General features: G+C 36.3%; 1 protein-coding gene across 3 annotated transcripts in view; it reads left to right on the top strand.

Annotated features, from left to right (window-relative positions):
• The window catches only part of LOC150095176 (BTB/POZ domain-containing protein 6-A-like), a 30,856-nt gene extending 17,463 nt beyond the window's left edge, over nt 1-13,393 (top strand). For all 3 annotated transcript variants that reach the window (XM_090411005.1, XM_090411006.1, XM_090411003.1), the window contains exons 2-3: nt 7,068-7,387; nt 12,278-13,393. In XM_090411005.1, coding sequence (XP_090267131.1) covers nt 7,077-7,387; nt 12,278-13,373 — 1,407 coding nt within the window. In that variant the 5' untranslated portion in view covers nt 7,068-7,076 and the 3' untranslated portion in view covers nt 13,374-13,393. The remainder of the gene's footprint in view (nt 1-7,067; nt 7,388-12,277) is intronic.
• Nucleotides 13,394-18,165: the final 4,772 nt, after the last annotated feature.

Here is an 18,165-nt window from a genome sequence, read left to right as displayed (position 1 = left end):
TCGTTACTTTACATATATATTTTAGTTATCATAAATTTCTACACATATTATTATTTAATAAATTAATACTAGGTTAAGTTTAGAATAAATATTTAAATAGTAGTCCTTAATTAAGGAACAATAAATAATCTTTATAAAAATTATGATTAATACATAATAAGCAATGTTAAATGTGAATGAAAAAAAATAAATTACACAACATAGTTTCATTCACAATTTAACACCTGGACGTCTCTCTTAATAATAATAATAATAAAAGCGAAATGTGATTATTATAAATTAAGAAATTATTTTGTCATAAATATTGTATCAGACTGCAAAAGAAATATCGGTATTTCTATTTAGGATATAATTGAAAACAAAACAAGGAATTGTGATGTATTAATGCACTACTGCTTAAAGCTCTTTAGTGTGACTTCTGAAGAAGTGATCTTTCTTTCTCCATAGTATTGAGAGTAATTTAACTTTTATCCTCTAGCTGCAGCTGAGAAGATTATTATGTGTAGTATTTCTAAGACAAAAGTTATTTCCAGCAGAAGGAAAAGTCCTCATATTTGGAAATTTTTAAGAAGAAGAAAAAAACTAACACTGTTGAAATTTCTTTTTTGTTGCATACACGTAAACAGTTTTTATATAGTGAATCAGGCAGTTAAACAAATGATTGTAGATTGAAAAGAAATACTCCTGAATTAGAAGAATCCGCTTGCGTATGGCAATATTATTGGCTTACTTCTTTTATCAAGCGGTAAAATGAAGTAATAGATGTTGAATACTGTCTGTGAAAACCGTCAAATCTGTAGAAAATTAGATAGAATAGTTACTTATAATTCAATTTCATTCTGAAATAAAAAACCTATTGAACAAAAAAATTGGTAAGACAAAAAAAATGTAAATAAATACTTAAAGAAATGCATAAATTTTTCTTTGATTTATAAAGATAAAATTTTGAATTTACTTACCTCATTGTGAATTAGGTACACATTTACTGTGTGTTTGGCAATCATCAATTCGAAGAATTAAACGAAAGAAAGAAAGAAATGCCCAAATGTCACTTCATAATAGAGGTTAAGACAGTACACGTGCGTCCTGACGTCCGAACTGGCGAACGCACAATGGATATAAAAATAAAAAAAAAAAGTAGTGTATAAAAAGTAGTAATAAAAAAAAAAACTAGATGAGCCAGACGTTCATTCAGTGCGCGTCGCGCCCTGGATGAACGTCTGGCTCATCTAGTGCTTCCGCCAGCTCTATACCATGCATAGCAGAAAAACGACTTGCAGTTTTTGCTAAATCTTATTAAAAGGCGCAGTACTTATTACAATCTATTTAGTGCATATCCACATTTAATAAACGCTAATATTAAAATGTATTTTTATTTTATTTATTTAACTCGTGTCATGCCCCTTGAAGAAGGCGCCCCGATACGACGCATCCTCTGCTTACTGTGCCCTGATAATAACAATCATAACTATTATTATTTAACCAGAAATTCTGATTTTTAATCCAGAATTTCAGAAAAAATTACGTAAGAACTCGCACTGCTACGGAGTTACGGACCACAGCACGAAAGTTAGGGTTTTAGAATCATTAGATAAGTACTCTCTCACCCTTTGCATCTAAAATCAGCAAATCATAGGCTCAGCTTATCCTAAGCGTGGAACTTCTCCCGATTTCCTAAAGTTAGGGGTGAAGAGCTGCACTTACTGCATTTTGGGAGTAGAATCGTTTGAGAATTTATATTTTTAACTAGTTTCGCACATTGTGTGGTGTTTTTCTTCAAGAAGGGAAATGCAAAATCACTTAACAGATTTAAATAACGGAACGAAACCACATCATGCCAAAGTAATGATGTATTTTTGATCCTTTATTTAACATCTTTTCAATATATTGATATACTTTATGAAGCACTGCATAGAGCCTGGGAAGGTTATTAATTAGTCTATAATAATGCAGGTAGATTTATTGAATATTCTTTAATTATGGGCGATTACCGCAGAAGCTTCCTACGTCAACACACACACACACACACACACACACACACACACACACACACACACACACACACACTCACGCACGCACGCATATATATACGCTATCTACCATTAATTGTCCGGACACCCCTGGTATTTGAAGTAATGGAACATTCCAGATTTGGTAATAACAAAAACCGGTGTACAGATAGTAGGAAGCAGTATTTCCTCGCAGCAGTTGAATACAGGTGGTATGGCAACACGACGTGAACTCACTGACTTCGAGAGAGGTGTCATCGTGGGCTGTCATATTGATGGCATGCTCATACGTGCCACTCCCGCTCTACTGGAGCATCCAAAACCAATGATTGGTGATGTGATCAACAAATAGAGATGTTCTGGCATCTTCATTTGCGGATCATATTATGATCAGCAAATGACTGACAGGGATAGGAAGGTGTTTAAACTGGTGGCACAAAAAGACCGGCTACAATCATCACAGACCATTCGTGATGGTTTCCAGAGTGCTAGTAGCACTATGGTGAGCACTTATACTATACAAAAGAACTCCATTCAATGGGCTTCCACTGAAGAGCAGCGGCACTCAGCCGAACATCACAACAACGAACAAGGTGGCTCTTCTGGTCTGGTGCAAAGAGCGTGTAAATTTGACAATTGGCCTGTGGAACACGGCACTCTGGAGCGCGGAATCAAGGATCACCGTTTCCGGTCTAATGGCAGGGTGTGGTTGTGGATCCAGTCTGGTCAACGCTTGTTATTCCAGTTTGTTGTACCAAGAGTAAAGTTTGGTGGTGGAGAAGTAATAGTGTGGGTTGCATTCAGCTGGTTTGGAGTAGGATCTGGTCGTTGTCCGTGGGTCCATGAAGGCAGCTCAGTACCTTGATATTCTGGATAATCAGGTGCTGTCTAGACCGTGGAGTTTTTATGGAACTGACCTGTGTCATATCAAGACGACAATCCGCCATGCTACAAAACTGAAGCTGTTATGGAATAGTATGAAGAAATGGGCGTTAATCGACTGTCAGAGTTCTGACGTCACTCCCATCTAACACATGTGGGGTGAATTGGAGGTGCGACTGAGGTCCAGAGCAGCACGTCCTCTATCTGTCACCGAATTCAGTGCTGCACTGATAGATGGATGGATGGAGACAAAATTCTACCTCTTATCTGCCACACATTGGTGGAAAGCCTCCCTTAAAGGCTGCAGGAGGTGATTGATCAAAGCCAATGGTGGACATACCTGATATTAAGGTTCGCTTGCTGGTATAAATTGCAAATTGCAAATTCCAGACAATTATTGGTTGTGTGTGTGTCATTTACATATTTGAAAAGTGTGCTGATGCCTTTTATTCCCCGGAAGTACTCGATCACTACTTTTTCAACCCATCCATCTTTTAAGAATAGTTTATACCCCTGACTATGGGTTACGATGAATTATTGCACCCGGCACGCCACTCTGCTGCATTCCCTAAAGGACAGTCATATATGGCTGTGATCCGTATGTTCACTGGACTGTATGTTGAAGGAAAAAATCCTCCATCTCTGTATGCGAGATAGCAACTCACCATTTGATCGAAAACGCACAAAGGTTTCTCAGGTCATAGACGGGTTTCGAGTCCTTTGGACTTTCTGACCAAAGGGCTCGTCTATATCGACTGAGCGACGGCGGCGGCTCAAGACGATCACTTACACATTAGTAAATTTACAATAACGAAGTAAGAAGAGTTTGGCGTATGCACTAAGAAACGATCTACAAAATTGCTGGAGTTATTTTGTACAACTTTCAAGTTGTACAAAAGTTCATATCAAAGTATTCTGTTCTGCAGAATAATTCTACAAGAGATAGGATTCTGTGCTGTGATATCGATAAGTAAAAATTCATTTGTGGTTGTGGACATCCATATTGTTGTACCATATAGTACGTTATGGTATTGTCAGATCTCACATTCCGTTCTTTCGATTACTACTCATGATCCTCTCTTTATGATGTACAGCCTCAAAACATTCTTGTCTTAGCAGAGCATAGAAGCTGGCCTATATTAAAAAAAAATTAAAAATCAATCATCAAACTACCAGCACATTACTCTCATCATACTCTCGATAACAACAGCAGCCAATTTCTTCACCACCTGGAGAGCCACTATCAATTAAGGATCAGTAGCATGCAGTGCGCCACTGGAATGGTTTGGAGAGACGTGTGCTCATTCTTGATATGTTTTTTAATCTCATCTGACATAAAGACTTACCATGATATGGGTACACCCTGTCCTTTACAGCTATGTAGATCTTTGACCTTAGCTGTCCATCTCAAACCCATGTATAGTTTGCTGAAGACGTTGCACTTCATTGCTGTCTTTTATTTGAGAAACTGTGCATTGTTTCTCAAATGAAACAAATGAAAATCAAATTGTTAGTCAACTAATTCAGACTTCAAACGTTTTTCATAACCAGTGCCTTTACACTGATGTTTTTGTTTCTCCAGTACTGCGTAAACATCTAATGAACTCCAAAACATACTCCTGTTGGACTTTTATAAACAAAAATAAATATTTCACATCACTTCTTACAATTATTTATAATACTGGGATCTCTGTTGATAATCAGATTTCTTTTCTTTTGTGACTTTTATCTCTAGTCTTTTCTGGTACACACAGTTTACATCCATAGCTTCTTCAGATTTTAAATTGCCCAATTTTAGGATGCTTACTTTTTAGGTGAAGCATGAGAAATCTCCCTAAAAACTCTTAATACTATCTAGAGGAGTTCATGTTTTCATGGACAATCTTCTGGTGAACTGGCTATCATCATTTCTTTACTCTCCCTCAAGAATTTAAACAGACGGACACCTGTGGTCTATATCAGGTTACTTCAAACTTATCAAACCTACAGCTCATTTTTTCAGTCTGTCGTGTGTGCGTAGTTGATTTAAAACAAATAATAGATCTAGTCATTTCGGTTTTCCCCATTAAAGTAAAACAAATCATCTTCCAGGTTCCTTTTCATTTTCCGAAGACATCAAATGACACTTTTATCCCTAACATTTTGGAAATCGGCGGGCAACTGGTAATTACTTTTCATCGTATACACAGTTAGCACATGTTTGTTGTGTCTCTTAGACAAAGTCGCTGATTTGTGCACTCCTTGAATGCAGTTACTTTTAAATCGACGCTAACATCAGAATGGAAAGCTTGCTTTTAATAGATGTATCAACTTGGAATTATTTTCAAAGATCTCGTTTCCTACTTATTGCGCGTGCTAGAGTACAGAAGGCTTTTCGTTTATTATTATTCTGTTAACAAACTCTTTGAAATGATCTGAAATGAGTTCATGAACTGAAATTCTCTAAAACGATCATCAGCGTTATGATAATAATAAACGTCGTTTATTGTCTAGCAATATAAAGCTATAATTTTATTTATATTTCGGAATGCAGAAGGTTGCACTTCAGATACTCTGTTTGGACAAGTGAAAATACACTTGCTTTCGGACCAACAAGCTTATTGTGTCATATAATTTCTTCTGTTTCAGTCAGATCAGGCGTGTTGGCAACTTCCTAAAGAGCTTTCATCTGATGGCGGTGGTTTGACATCCACACTAGAATCTGAATGCTCATCATCCATGAGGAGTGGAATATCTTTGTGCTGTGTGTGTGTGAGAGTAGTAGGCGTTTGAGAAAACTATGCAGGAAACACATCCTCATAATTATGACAGATTCTAATCTGGAATACAATAACAGATGTTTGTTTTTCATCGAAAATCCAGATAAATGAATTAACTAGGTTTTACAATTAATTACATGATCATTTGATTCGCTAAATTATTGGTATACGAAGAATTCACGGATCCTCCTTTTCGTTGAATTCCTTGATTCACACGCTATTCTTAGAAGATCGCGCTTAGAAATTCAGCTCTAAGGAGACGAGAGATAGATGGCTAGCAGACCCAAGAACATAAATATAAACAGGACAAACACCACAAGTATCTCTGGATCAAGGACGGCAGGTTGTTCATGAGAAAAGATGACCTCCAAAAACTTTTAAAATAATGAAATAATATTTGATAATAACGAGAACATGGATTATAACTGCTTTTGATAATTGTATAATTTGCAATGATACAACAGAATTAGGAAGATTTTATATTTCAGTAATGAGCCCACTCTAAAGGTAAACATAAGAAGTAAAGTATGAGTTAAAATTGCACATTTATAACTAATATTAAACGGCTTTGGTTGCAGTATAATATAGATCTTTTAATACAAACAGAATTATGGATAAAGGAGCATGAAGCTGCTTTATACTATTCAGAAAGTTTTAAAAATACTGTCACTAAGGGTCTTTGCTCGAAGATATTTAATTGTTAGCAGTACAATAAAGGAAACGGTCGAGAATGCTAATAGTTACTTAGCAAACTACGATTACTACATAATGGCTATTTATAGCCTGAGTTTCTCCGCCGTAAATCGAAATAAATGAAATTAATCTAAACATGTAGACAAAGTTTACAGAAATTGAAGCTTTGGTAACCTGCTGTTCCCAGGACGATAAGTTTGGAAACGTTTCTGGAGAATATTATTATTGTTATTATTATTCCTGATACCTCCAAGGAGTCTGAAGACTCATCGCGGGAGGACACCTACAGCTGTCTCAACAACTACACCGAACCTCTACTACGAATCATCTCCATCAACGCCATCTTCCGCCCACCTCCACCACCAGTATTTTTTGTCTGTAAATTGCGTGTGTTCTGAAGGGCCGATTTGTCTGTATGCGGGATGAAAAACCCGAGTTTCCGGGAGAAAAAACCCTGCTACCTCCATGCATTTGCTTAGTCTGAACAAAGTGAGCTCAATGAGATAATAAATATCTAAATATCTTAGAAACTGACATTACTGATTTATTCTTGTATATTCTGTTAAACTGGAAAAAAAAATAATAAGTAGTAGTTAAAAAAATACATGTGCAGTGATGATATTCATTTTTGTGTTTATTTAGTCGATTTGCAAATACTGAGAAATTTAAAACGCAAATTGCAAATCTTGATAAATAATAAGTTTATTATTTTTTATTTTTAAAGTTCATGTAAATGGAAAAAGAGAAGACTGTAAAAAAGAGGATAAAATGCCTTTTCGAGTCCAAAGAAATGGCTGACGTAATCTTTTATGTAGGTGACGAGAAATCTGAAATTCTCGCACACAGCTTAATACTGTCCTTGGGTAGCTCCGTGTTCCAAAGTATGTTTTCTGACTGCTTGTCTGTGAGCGATTCAGAACAATTGATTCAAACTAACGCGACAGAAGAACAAAGCTCTGCAAATGATATTCAACCCCTAGAAGACAACGATTTCCGCATAGAGGTGCCTGATGTCACTAAACTCGGTTTCGAAGCAATGATGAGGTAATGATGAGTGTTCATTTGACTTAATTAATAATAATAATAATAAGTAGTACTTAACCGTCCTTAAGGCCCAAGGTCTATCCACATTGGCTTTCTCAATTATAATCAATTGTAATCAAGTGGTCAGTGTGATACCTAATTTTATATTCGTGTGTGTCAATGTTATTATTAATCTTTGGTTTGTCCGGTTTGCATACTTGTAGAGTACAAAACACAAGTTCTTCTGGTTGGAAAAACCGCGCTTTTTCCGTATGAGAAAGATCAGCACACCTTCAAATGAATGAGAGAGAAGAAGATAAACTATAAATGTTCTTTCTGTCCTAGATCAGATTCAAACCCAAAGTTTTCCAACCCGAGGACTTCATGGAAACCTACTTAGCCGATTGAGGCACTAATGAAAATATAACAGAAGTAAACTATTATCATAACAGTACTGAACATTTACATTTACGTATTTGCAATGAACTTTTTCTCGCATCTCTTTGTACAGATGCAAGAGGCGCTGAACTTTGAAATTAAGAGACAAAGCTCAGCTCATGATGAGCTGAGCTTTGTCACTTTAGAAGGAAACAAATGTCTACAGAGGAAAGACATGAGTCGTTCTACTAAATAAAACTCAGGTTTTTGCTACTACAATATTATGGAGAAGGTAATCAACAACCAACTCTTGAATCACCTAGAGTCATGCCAACTAATCAGTGACCAGCAATATGGATTCTGCCACTCGCGATCTACGGCTGCTCCTGATTTCACAACCCACTTCACTCAACCATGAAAAAATTTGGAGAAACTCTCGCGTTTGCCCTCGACCTTTCAAAGGCGCGTGATCGGGTTTGGCACACGTGTTTAGCCTACTTAACAAACTGCCATTCTATGGTCTGCCGTCGTCACTCTGCAACTGTATCGCCAGCATTCTCACTGGTTGCCCATTACTTGTCATGATGGACAATTTACTCTCCTCTGATTTCCCTACCATTGTAGGCATACTCCAGGATTCTGTTCTTTCACCCACTCTCTCTCTTCCATTTGTTTATAAATGATCTGCTCTCTCAGACTTCCAATCCTATAGCATTGGATTGAATTGAATAGGATTGTTGGCTCTATTCATAGAGCCGACAATCTTTGTTCCAGTGAAACTGCCCTTTCAACAGAACTCAAACACATACACTACACCTTCCTTTCCGAAGGCTAAGTGACTACAGAATTAAAAAAATAATCAAGTCCTTCCCCATTCCCCAACCATCTCTTCAGAAGAACTTCAGAAATGCCATCACCATAACTTTCATCAGAAAAAATAGCCAGATCATTAAAAAAGTACAACCTCCATACAGCTTTTAAGCCCCACTGTAAACTTGCTACCCTTATCCGTTCCGCCAAATACCAGCTCCCTGCTCTCTCAGTGCCTGGAGTATATAGAGTACCTTGTGCCTGTAAACTGGCTTACTTCGGACAGACAGGCAGATCAGAAACAATCCGGTTAGAAGAACACAAACCAAACATATGCAATCATGATTGTGGTCAATCTGGCCTTGCAGACCATGTTTAGGATACAAGGCACAGGTTCACCTGGAAAAAAACGGCCATGCAACATCATAGTAAATTCAAAAAAGAAAGACTATTCTTTGAATCTGCATCTGCACTCATGAATCAACCGAATTTAAACAAATACGGTTGCATTAAATGTCCCAAAATTTGAGAAACATTAATTACCAGAGATCCCTCTTTACATCTTAGGCCACCTGCAAATGCCCACAAAGGACGCACCACCTAGATAATACTTTAGTATCACTCGCTAGTTTATTATATTTCTGTGTGTGTGTTGTTACAGCAGGTTTTTTGTAATCCCTGAAGATGTCTCTGTGACAGAGCGAACTATTGGAAGTATGAAAATTGGTTTTAATCCTTTCTCAGTGCTGGTAATATTCCTTTAAACCTCCAACATGAATTCTTCACAGCAGATAAGCCTGAACACACGGATCCTGATCATTCAAAGCCATGGAATACTGCTCACATATTTTGGGTGGAGCACCAAAATCCTCTCCGAGATTACTCGACTCTATCCAGAAGAGGGCAATCCTGCTAATTAATGATCTCTCTCACAGGCCGACTTCAATCCTTCTCTCACAGAGTTTGTTTCTCTGTTGTGCTTCTTCTACAGATACTTTCATGGACAGTACTCTGCTAGATTCTTCACTGATATTACTCTACTCTCCTTCAAAATCATTAAAACAAGAGCCACTGCTAACCCTTTTATTACAGTCCGTCTTCAAACTCACCGAACCAACGTCTCTTCTCCTCCTCCTCCTCCTCCTTCATCCCATCTACTTCTATTCTTCCGAACAGTCTGCCACACACACTCTTCCCTAAAGATTACAAACCCTCAGCTGTTCAAGCAAAATATGAACAGACTTCCCCTTTCTTCTATTACTCTTGCCCACACTTGGCTCTAATATGCTGTAGGTATTGTAGCCTTTCGTGTATGTTTAAAGAAAAAACATTCAAAAATGAAATGAATTGGAACGATGTCTTTCGATATGCCACTGAAGCACACCTTCAACTAGATGCATAAATGAAAAGGTTGGTTTCTAGAATTATGGCCGAATAATTCTCTTGCGAATGTAAACACATCAGAGGAGTTTGCATATATGCCATTTAATATTATTATTATTATTATTGGAAAGAGACTTTATTGTAAGATTGTATCTAAACAAATAGTTGCATTTAAAAGTTTAGCAAATTAAACTGTGAAGAGAGGATCTTTTAACCTGTGAATTGTTGGGTTCTGACTGTGTTGTTTGGATGAATAAATCTGGCCGAATCCTTATGAGACGTGTCTCACCATCAACTCTAAAAAGTTCTTATAAAGGTTCCTTGCTTTCTATTCTAACCTTAGTTTTCTTTTTTCACCCAAAAGGAATCGTGGATGTGCATGAGCTACGAAGATATAAAGGGAAGAGAAAATATCTTATAAAACAGCGTTTCTGTTGTGCATAAACAGCGCGTATGTCAACGAAATCCACAAACGAGCAGCTCTTGCTTATTACTGTCCTTGATGTTAATCTTCATTTCAAAGGTTCTCATTTTGAGCCAATCAGAATTAATAGGAGAAGAGTTGCCCCTTTTCACTCTCTGATGCCACTGAATCGATGGTATTGGAAGAGATTTCCCGCTTGTCTCGCCTACCCTAGAACATGCTCTTCGAACAATCAAGAATTTGATATTTGAAAGCTGTCTTATCGGATCTGACCCAGGAATATGCGATCACCCTTCCATGTTCTTTTTTTAAAACATAAATATATAAAATACTAGATTGATAATTTTTGCTATCCGTTTTCTAGTAATGGATAATAGATTTTTAGTTCAAATCATCCCTATTAATGCCCATTTCCCACCCCTACACGTGGATAATGCTTTCATTGATAAAAAACATCCTGACTTATAAAGTCACCTTTGAAGACTGCATTCTTATTTTAATAAAGAAGAAATGAGACTGTGTTCAACTTAACACTTAGTTTATGAGTAATAATGAATATCCAATAACATCGTTTTTAAGTGTACTTTGTACCAAATGCCTTTATTGATGGATATTTAGTATGCCTTTTAACCATCTGCCCTTTTTTTTGACAAATCCTGCACTTTAGAATGAGATTCAAATGTTATTTAAAAGACCACAGGCAGCATTTTTACTCTCCAATACCTCGTCTTTTTCATCCTGCAAAGTAGACCGCCAGCTAGAAGAGCGCATGCGATTAATACATGATATGCTGACCTCACAGCATTTGTGCTTTGGCATAAATTAAATTCTACTTAACAAAGCAAAAACGAATTCTCTCTCTCTCTCTCTCTCTTTCTTTCCCCATCAAAACACATCATCATCATCATCATCACGAACCATGGGCTCACAGTCTGTTTGTGTCCGATGCCTCCTTCACTATCTTCTTCGACATTTCTTTGTCCAGTGCACAACGTCGAAGTTTCTGTAACCCCATTCTACACCAGTCCTTTATGTCGTCTATCCATTCTCTGTAATCTACCCCTTCTGTTTACAATGTCCGTAATACCAAACACGAATGTCTTTATCTTCCGGTCCTCACTCATTCTGCAAATGTGTCCAAATAATTGCAGCTTCCATTTCATAATCTTCTGCATTAGATTCTCCTTTGGTTGTATCTTCCGAGAGAGCTCTTCGTTTGTAATTTTCTGTACCCATCCTATTCTTAGAATCTTCCTGTAACCAATTCTTTCAAATGCCAAAATTCTTTTTCTTGATTCCTTATTTATCACACACGTTTCAGATCCATACAGTACACCGCTGAAAATGCATGTTTCCAGCACTCTTCATTTCATTTGCAGGCTGATCGCTTTACTTTTCCGAATGTTATCCACGGCCTTCAGATTTGTTCTTCCCTTTGAAATCCTAATATTTATTTATTTTTTACAGTCCAAGTCATGTGTCATTTTACTTTCCAAATATGTGAATTATTCTACATTTTGTACATTAATTCCATCAACTGGTATCTTTTGTTTCATGTTCTTCTCACCAAATACCATTGTCTTTGTTTTTTCCAAGTTCATAAACAAGTCCAAATCTCTTTCCTTCCTCATTTAACAGTTTCAACGTTTTTGTAGTTCTCTTTCATCTTCTTCAGTAATAACAATTCATCTACAAATCTCAGATTGTTAAATCTCATCCCATGATGAGAATTAACACAGCTGTTTATTAATTTGGATTATACCCAATTTTTTAAAAATCTTCTTAACCTGGCTAAATGAAATATTTATTTTATTTCATTGATTTATAATTTTTAACCAGTCTAGTGTGAGAATTATTTTTCATTTTTCAAAACGCCCGTTCCCATTCTGAAATGCACACTCATGTTTGTCTTTCAGGTATCTTTACACCGATGACATTAGGATTCAGTCTTTCGAAGAGGTCACCGAAACTCTCCAATGCGCGATTAAATACAAGGTTTCCTACTTGGAAGATTACTGCCAGCAGTACATGAACAGCATGGTCGTCCGTGCAGATGAAGTGTGTCAACTTTTGAAGCTAGCCTTGAGCAAAAATCTCGTGGGGCTTGTGTACAGCTGTACAGAAATTATCGAAGAAGAGACCGAAGAAGTCCTCGAAAGCGAAGGTTTTCTCTCTACGGATGCTAAAGTTGTCAAATTCATAGTTCAAATGGATTCGCTCACTTTGCAGTCGGAATACAGACTTTTCTGTGCAGTGCATGCTTGGGGGCTTCATGAATGTACTCGGAACGGGCTTCTCTCTTCCGAAAACTTGAGGAATGTACTGAAAGATATTTTGCCCCACCTGAGGTTTTATGCCATGACTGAGTCAGAATGTGTGAAAGTGTTGGAATCCAATGTGTTCACCATGGAAGAGTTTGGGGCCGTTCTCTGTTCCGTAATAAACAAAAACTTCTCTGGAAAACCGTCTGTTCTAAGTTTGTGCACCAATTCAAAGAAGAGAGTTCGCCGAGAGTTGAATCGAGCAGTGTTAATCAGCAATCGCGACAGATCCTTACAGACTGAAAGCGCCTCGTCGATGTTTCTCGGATCGACGGAGGTCGGCACATCCGAGGCGACAGTGAATGTCGTAGTGACGCCCAGTATTGGAGATTTCATTCTTTTTGGACTCGAGGTCGATCTTAGCAATTGCATGTATCACAACAAGTCTTATCGTCCGTCATTACAGTTCCGAGTGCGGTCCCGGGGCAGTTGTTACACCTGCCCTTCAGTCTGCTCGAGGTTTGAAAATCCATTTACCTTCATTCTGGCTACTCCTGTTTTCGTGCAACAGCATACAACTGAGTTAGTCGCAACTTTAGACATGTCTAGAATTCGTATCAAGCAAAAATGCGAAGGACTCATCTACACCAAGTACGTAGAAGTGGCTAATCACTGCACCTCTTTTCTTGTAGCGCTTCAAATAACATGCCTGCCGAGTTCCATCAATCTGAATTTGCTGTATAAAAGTTAAGATTAAAAAAAAAAAACTTGTGTGTTATTGTATATTTCTTAAGTAAACACACTGCTATTTATTTTAATAATGAATTTAAGAATTAATAAAAATAAACTCGTAAATATCCTCATTCTCATTCTGTTTCATGTTAGCGATTTTTATCCAGAAAACCAGAGAATGAGGATATTTAAGAGTTTATTAAAATTTAAAAAAAAAAATATTTAAAAAAATGTAAACATTTTTAAAAAATTATTCAAAAAGAGTTATTAATAAATAAATGTAGGTAAAAATATACAAAAGTTGGTTTCTGAGAAACCAAGAGGATAAATAATTCCACAATGGCAGAATACTTCCGGACAGGTTTATCCCGGAATAGTGCAGTAATCAGGATGATGGTGACTACATATATTTATTAACAACAAAGCATCTATGTACAATCTGAATAGGAATAAATATGTATACATCTATTTACAATTATATACATTTTGTACATAGTATGCTCATTGTAATTGGCATTTTTGTTTTTATATTTCTTTATAGTTTTTTTTTTTTTTTTTTTCACATTGTGTCTATTATCTGTGGTCATACAATCTTCTTTTACATGGTAATCTGCTCAGTACCTTGCGTTTCCTAAAGTCGTTATACTTCATCTGAACATTTTTTTTCTTTTCAATGTGTCATGCATTGATATCATTCTATCTTAAGCACTTATATTAACATTTAAATTACTATTTCATACATCCTATTTTTCATCTATTTACAATTATATACATGCTGTACATAGTATGCTCATTCTAATTGGCTTTTTTCTTTGACATTTCTTTATGGTTTCACATTGTGTATATTATCTGTGTTTATACAGTCTATTTTTTTTTTTTTTGCATGATAATCTGCTCAGTGCTTTCTGTTTCGTATAGTCTTATGCTTCATCTGAGCTTTTGATTGATTTTTTTTTTTTTATTTAGTGTGTCATATTCTATCTGAATTGTTGTTGTCATTTCATCTTAAGCACTCATATTAACATTTTGATTACTATTTCATAAATCCTATTTGTTTATATATGTACTTACATTTAACTGTTTGCTAGTAGTATATTACGTCTTCTTTCTTGGGTTTGTGCTATATTTTTTTTTTTTTTTTTGTCGTGTTAGGAAACACTTCTTGAATAATTTCTTCTCTAATAAACCTGTGTAATGTATGTTTTTAAAATATAAAGGTTTGGTTCATACATTATGAACTTATCGTAGAACTTTAAGTGCTATTTATATATATCATATTTAAACAAATACATATAATTACTTTACATATCATATATCATTAATATGTGGTCAAGCTGTTCCATTATATATATTGTCATTGACATTTTTGAAACATAAAACTAAACTACAATCTCCATAATTGACCATTATTATATACAAGGCTACAACCAATTATAGTATAAAGCAATTAATATACAGGTGGTTATACAGCTTAATCAGAAAGTATATTCTATGTGTTTCTTTTGCTTATGTATATTTATTTTTTTTCTTCGCGTTCTACAAGAAGTTTTGTATGGTTTTGTTTTAAGTCTTGTATTTATGGTGGGTCTTTTATTTCTATGATCTGCAGTTGTTCTTCGAATTCTGAGATGAGACCCATTTGCCGCCATTGGTGTTAGGTTATTTTGTTTCTGTTTATGGTATCTGTGATTGTGTCTTTTAATATGTTGTTTATTTTCCTGAGTATGTCTGGTCCTGTTTCCCTTCCATAAATTTTGTCGCATGTGTATGTCCATATCGAGTACATGGTTGTTATGATGATGATTGCTTTAGTTGTGTTAATGGTACCTTCGTTTAACCAGAACAGTGTGTGTTCTGTTATGGGTTCTTTGTGTTTTATGAGTGTTTGAACGGTGTTCCATATTCGGGAGGTGTGTGGGCAATACATCATTAAGTGATCACGTGTTTCTGGTTGGGGGCAAAACTGACATGTGGCCGGGCCTTGAAGCGGATCCCTTTCACTGTGCACCATATTTTTGTGGGCAAACAAGCGTGGTGTACTATTGTAGTAGAAGGTTTTTAATTTGGGGTTTGTGGGCAGACTGAAAGCTTTTTTTTAAAGTGCGTTTGATAGTCTTAATATGCCTCTTTCAGTCTCCCGGTGTTGTGGTGGGGGTATATCTGTGCGCGTGAGTTTGATGTGTGCAGCTTTAGGTCTCATCTTCAAAAATTCGTTTATGATGGTGAATACAATGGACACGAGTTGCATTTCGCCCTGTCAAAGGCATACAGCTGCAGAAATCGAGAATCAGAGTTTGTTTTCATGTAAATAACTGCAACATTATCCTAAGACATATTTGGGTTAATGATTAGATAATCATTTTCCTCCCCTAGAGAGAGTGGGTATGTGCTCAATTACAAATATAGTCTATGGAGGAGAGGCAGTTGAAAGTGTTATCAGTGTCAAATTCATTAAGCATAAAATGCAACTTTAAAGAAGACTGCAGGCAATTTTATGAACAAATTAAAAATAATGCGATCATATGGGAAAAAAATACATTTTTCAGAAAAATAAAAGTTAGATGGTTTCAGAGATGCACAATAAGCTGATTAAGGAAAATTATTCTGTGTATGCTATTTTTTAATTCGGAGAATCAACATAAAAAATGCTTTAATTTGTTTCATGTGCACGGATATACGCTGGTTTTATTTTTATTTTTTTAGAAAGAATTCTATCGAAATAATTAGTTTTAATACATCTCTTTTATAGGTCAATAAAAATGTTTCCAAATATTATTAAATATTTATATATTGTGTTACTTGGAAATCGTGCTCTGTTATTATATGGTTTTAGATGCCATTTTAATAACCTTCTGCCACAAAAGAGTACAGCAAGTGTTCAAGGGACTGAAGGTGGAGCTAAATTAATGTAAGTACTCTGAGTAAAAAAGAAAACGTTTCCCCGTATTTTAATGACGGCCATTGCAATCGCTTGCAGCCAATGTGTAGCACCAAGCCAAGATGGCGACCACAAAGCAGAGCAAAGTCAATGCGCTTCGAGGCTCGCTGCACTTAGAGCTCTTGAAGCTTTGAAATGTTGAAACTGCAAGCTAAAGCTATACATTTCAGGATCGAAAAAGAGTTTACTATACCATTTTTATTGCCAGTGGAACTCAGTCCAATCATGTCAAAATTGACAAGTCGGCGCTCAAACTCTTGTGGAACCTCTTCCCGCCATTTTCCTGTCCTCTATGCATCTCTGCTGTTAAACAGTTCTTAAATCACGGCGAGCGAATAGATAGCCTCTGAGAGAGCCTTATCATACTCGACGAAACCTTCTCCCAGAAAATTAACACAATTGAAAAAAAGTTCGATGCAATTCACGATCAGCGTCTCGAAGCTAACATACCTACTGCAAGTAACGCCTGCAAGCTTCGTGATCTCATTGTTTTATCAGTTCAAGACACGATCGAGACAAAAAAAAAAGTACAACATCCTTACCCTGAATTTCCATTCCGAAATTGACGCAACGCTAAATGTCGACACTCGTGTCTACCAAATTCATAAACTGTCCCAAACTCTCTTCTAATGCAAACAAATTCTGAACTCTTCAATCACCTTTCATTAAATATTAATTCTCCTCAATCCAGCTCTGCAGTGAAGTCATCTTCCTCGGAATCTTCAGTATCCACAACACCAGTTGGCTACTCAACTCCACAGAACAAGCAGGTGGAGAGGCTGAGACTTTTGCATTCATAAATGATCTCAAAAATTGTCTATATGCCCACCAGAATACAAAACAACCCCAACTACTCTCTAACCACCCTGGATTTCTTCCTCTAGTAACACTACTAAGCGCGTTGTGAATGTTTTCTTCCCTCTAGGTAGCTCAGACCACGATGTAGTGCAGATCTCTTACTCCACGGAGCAACACATGCACAATTAATCACAACCACAGGTTGTATGGCATTACCAGAGAGAGCCAATCTTCGAACTTCTGTGCATCATTTCCTTGGTCACATTACTGTTTGCGGCCAGTGTGTGTGTGGGTGGGTGCGTGCGTGCGTGTGTGTGTGTGTGTTCGTTCCAATGTTCTTCCGCTAGGGAACATTCATCTAAAGCGGCTACGATATTACTTCTGCAAGTAGTTAAATCAAACTATAGTAATTAAGATTACCAAAATATATTTGCAGCCCGTTTTATATTCATCAGGGAAAAATGACAGCATCATACTGATTAACTCGTTGGCTTAGCAATAAATTATTTTAAAATTCGCTCAGCATATGGTGGATTTTTAAATTTTATTTACAAAACTAGCTAATCATTTTAATATGTGTTTTTAAGCGTCAATTTTGCTTCCAATAAATCCAATCTGTATTTTTTCTAGTGTCATAAAACGAAGTAAAAAATAATTGCATAACAACCTTGAAATTAAATATCAATAATAATTAATTACAGAATTAACACTACAAGGCGCAATACATGTCGTTATAAAGCTGTCATTGATTACAATACCCATAAGGATAATTAAAATAAATGTGTTAACATATTTTATTTCCATAAAAAAAAGGGTGCAGAAGAAGCCATTTTGTTCTAAGCAGCTTTCGAACAATGGTTGGCAGTTAAACTCCACCCTTAGCTATCAGTGAGTTTTATACACATTCATGGAGAAGACTACAGCAGACATGTACATCCATCGATGTACATGTCTGCTGTAGATGTAGATTCCAAACTCTAAAACTGAATGTTCTTTTCTGAAATTAGAGCATGAGTTCCGCATAGTTAAAATCCCGTGTTTATGGGAGGACTAGTGTCAGAGATTGATTTATTCC

This window comes from Typopeltis vanoorti, chromosome 21 (genome assembly GCF_054136105.1).
Source record: "Typopeltis vanoorti isolate ZY-2024b chromosome 21, IOZ_Tvanoo_1.0, whole genome shotgun sequence".
NCBI lineage: Eukaryota > Metazoa > Arthropoda > Arachnida > Uropygi > Thelyphonidae > Typopeltis > Typopeltis vanoorti.
Note: the sequence above shows the minus strand (reverse complement) of the source record. Positions and strands in the feature narration are given on the sequence as shown.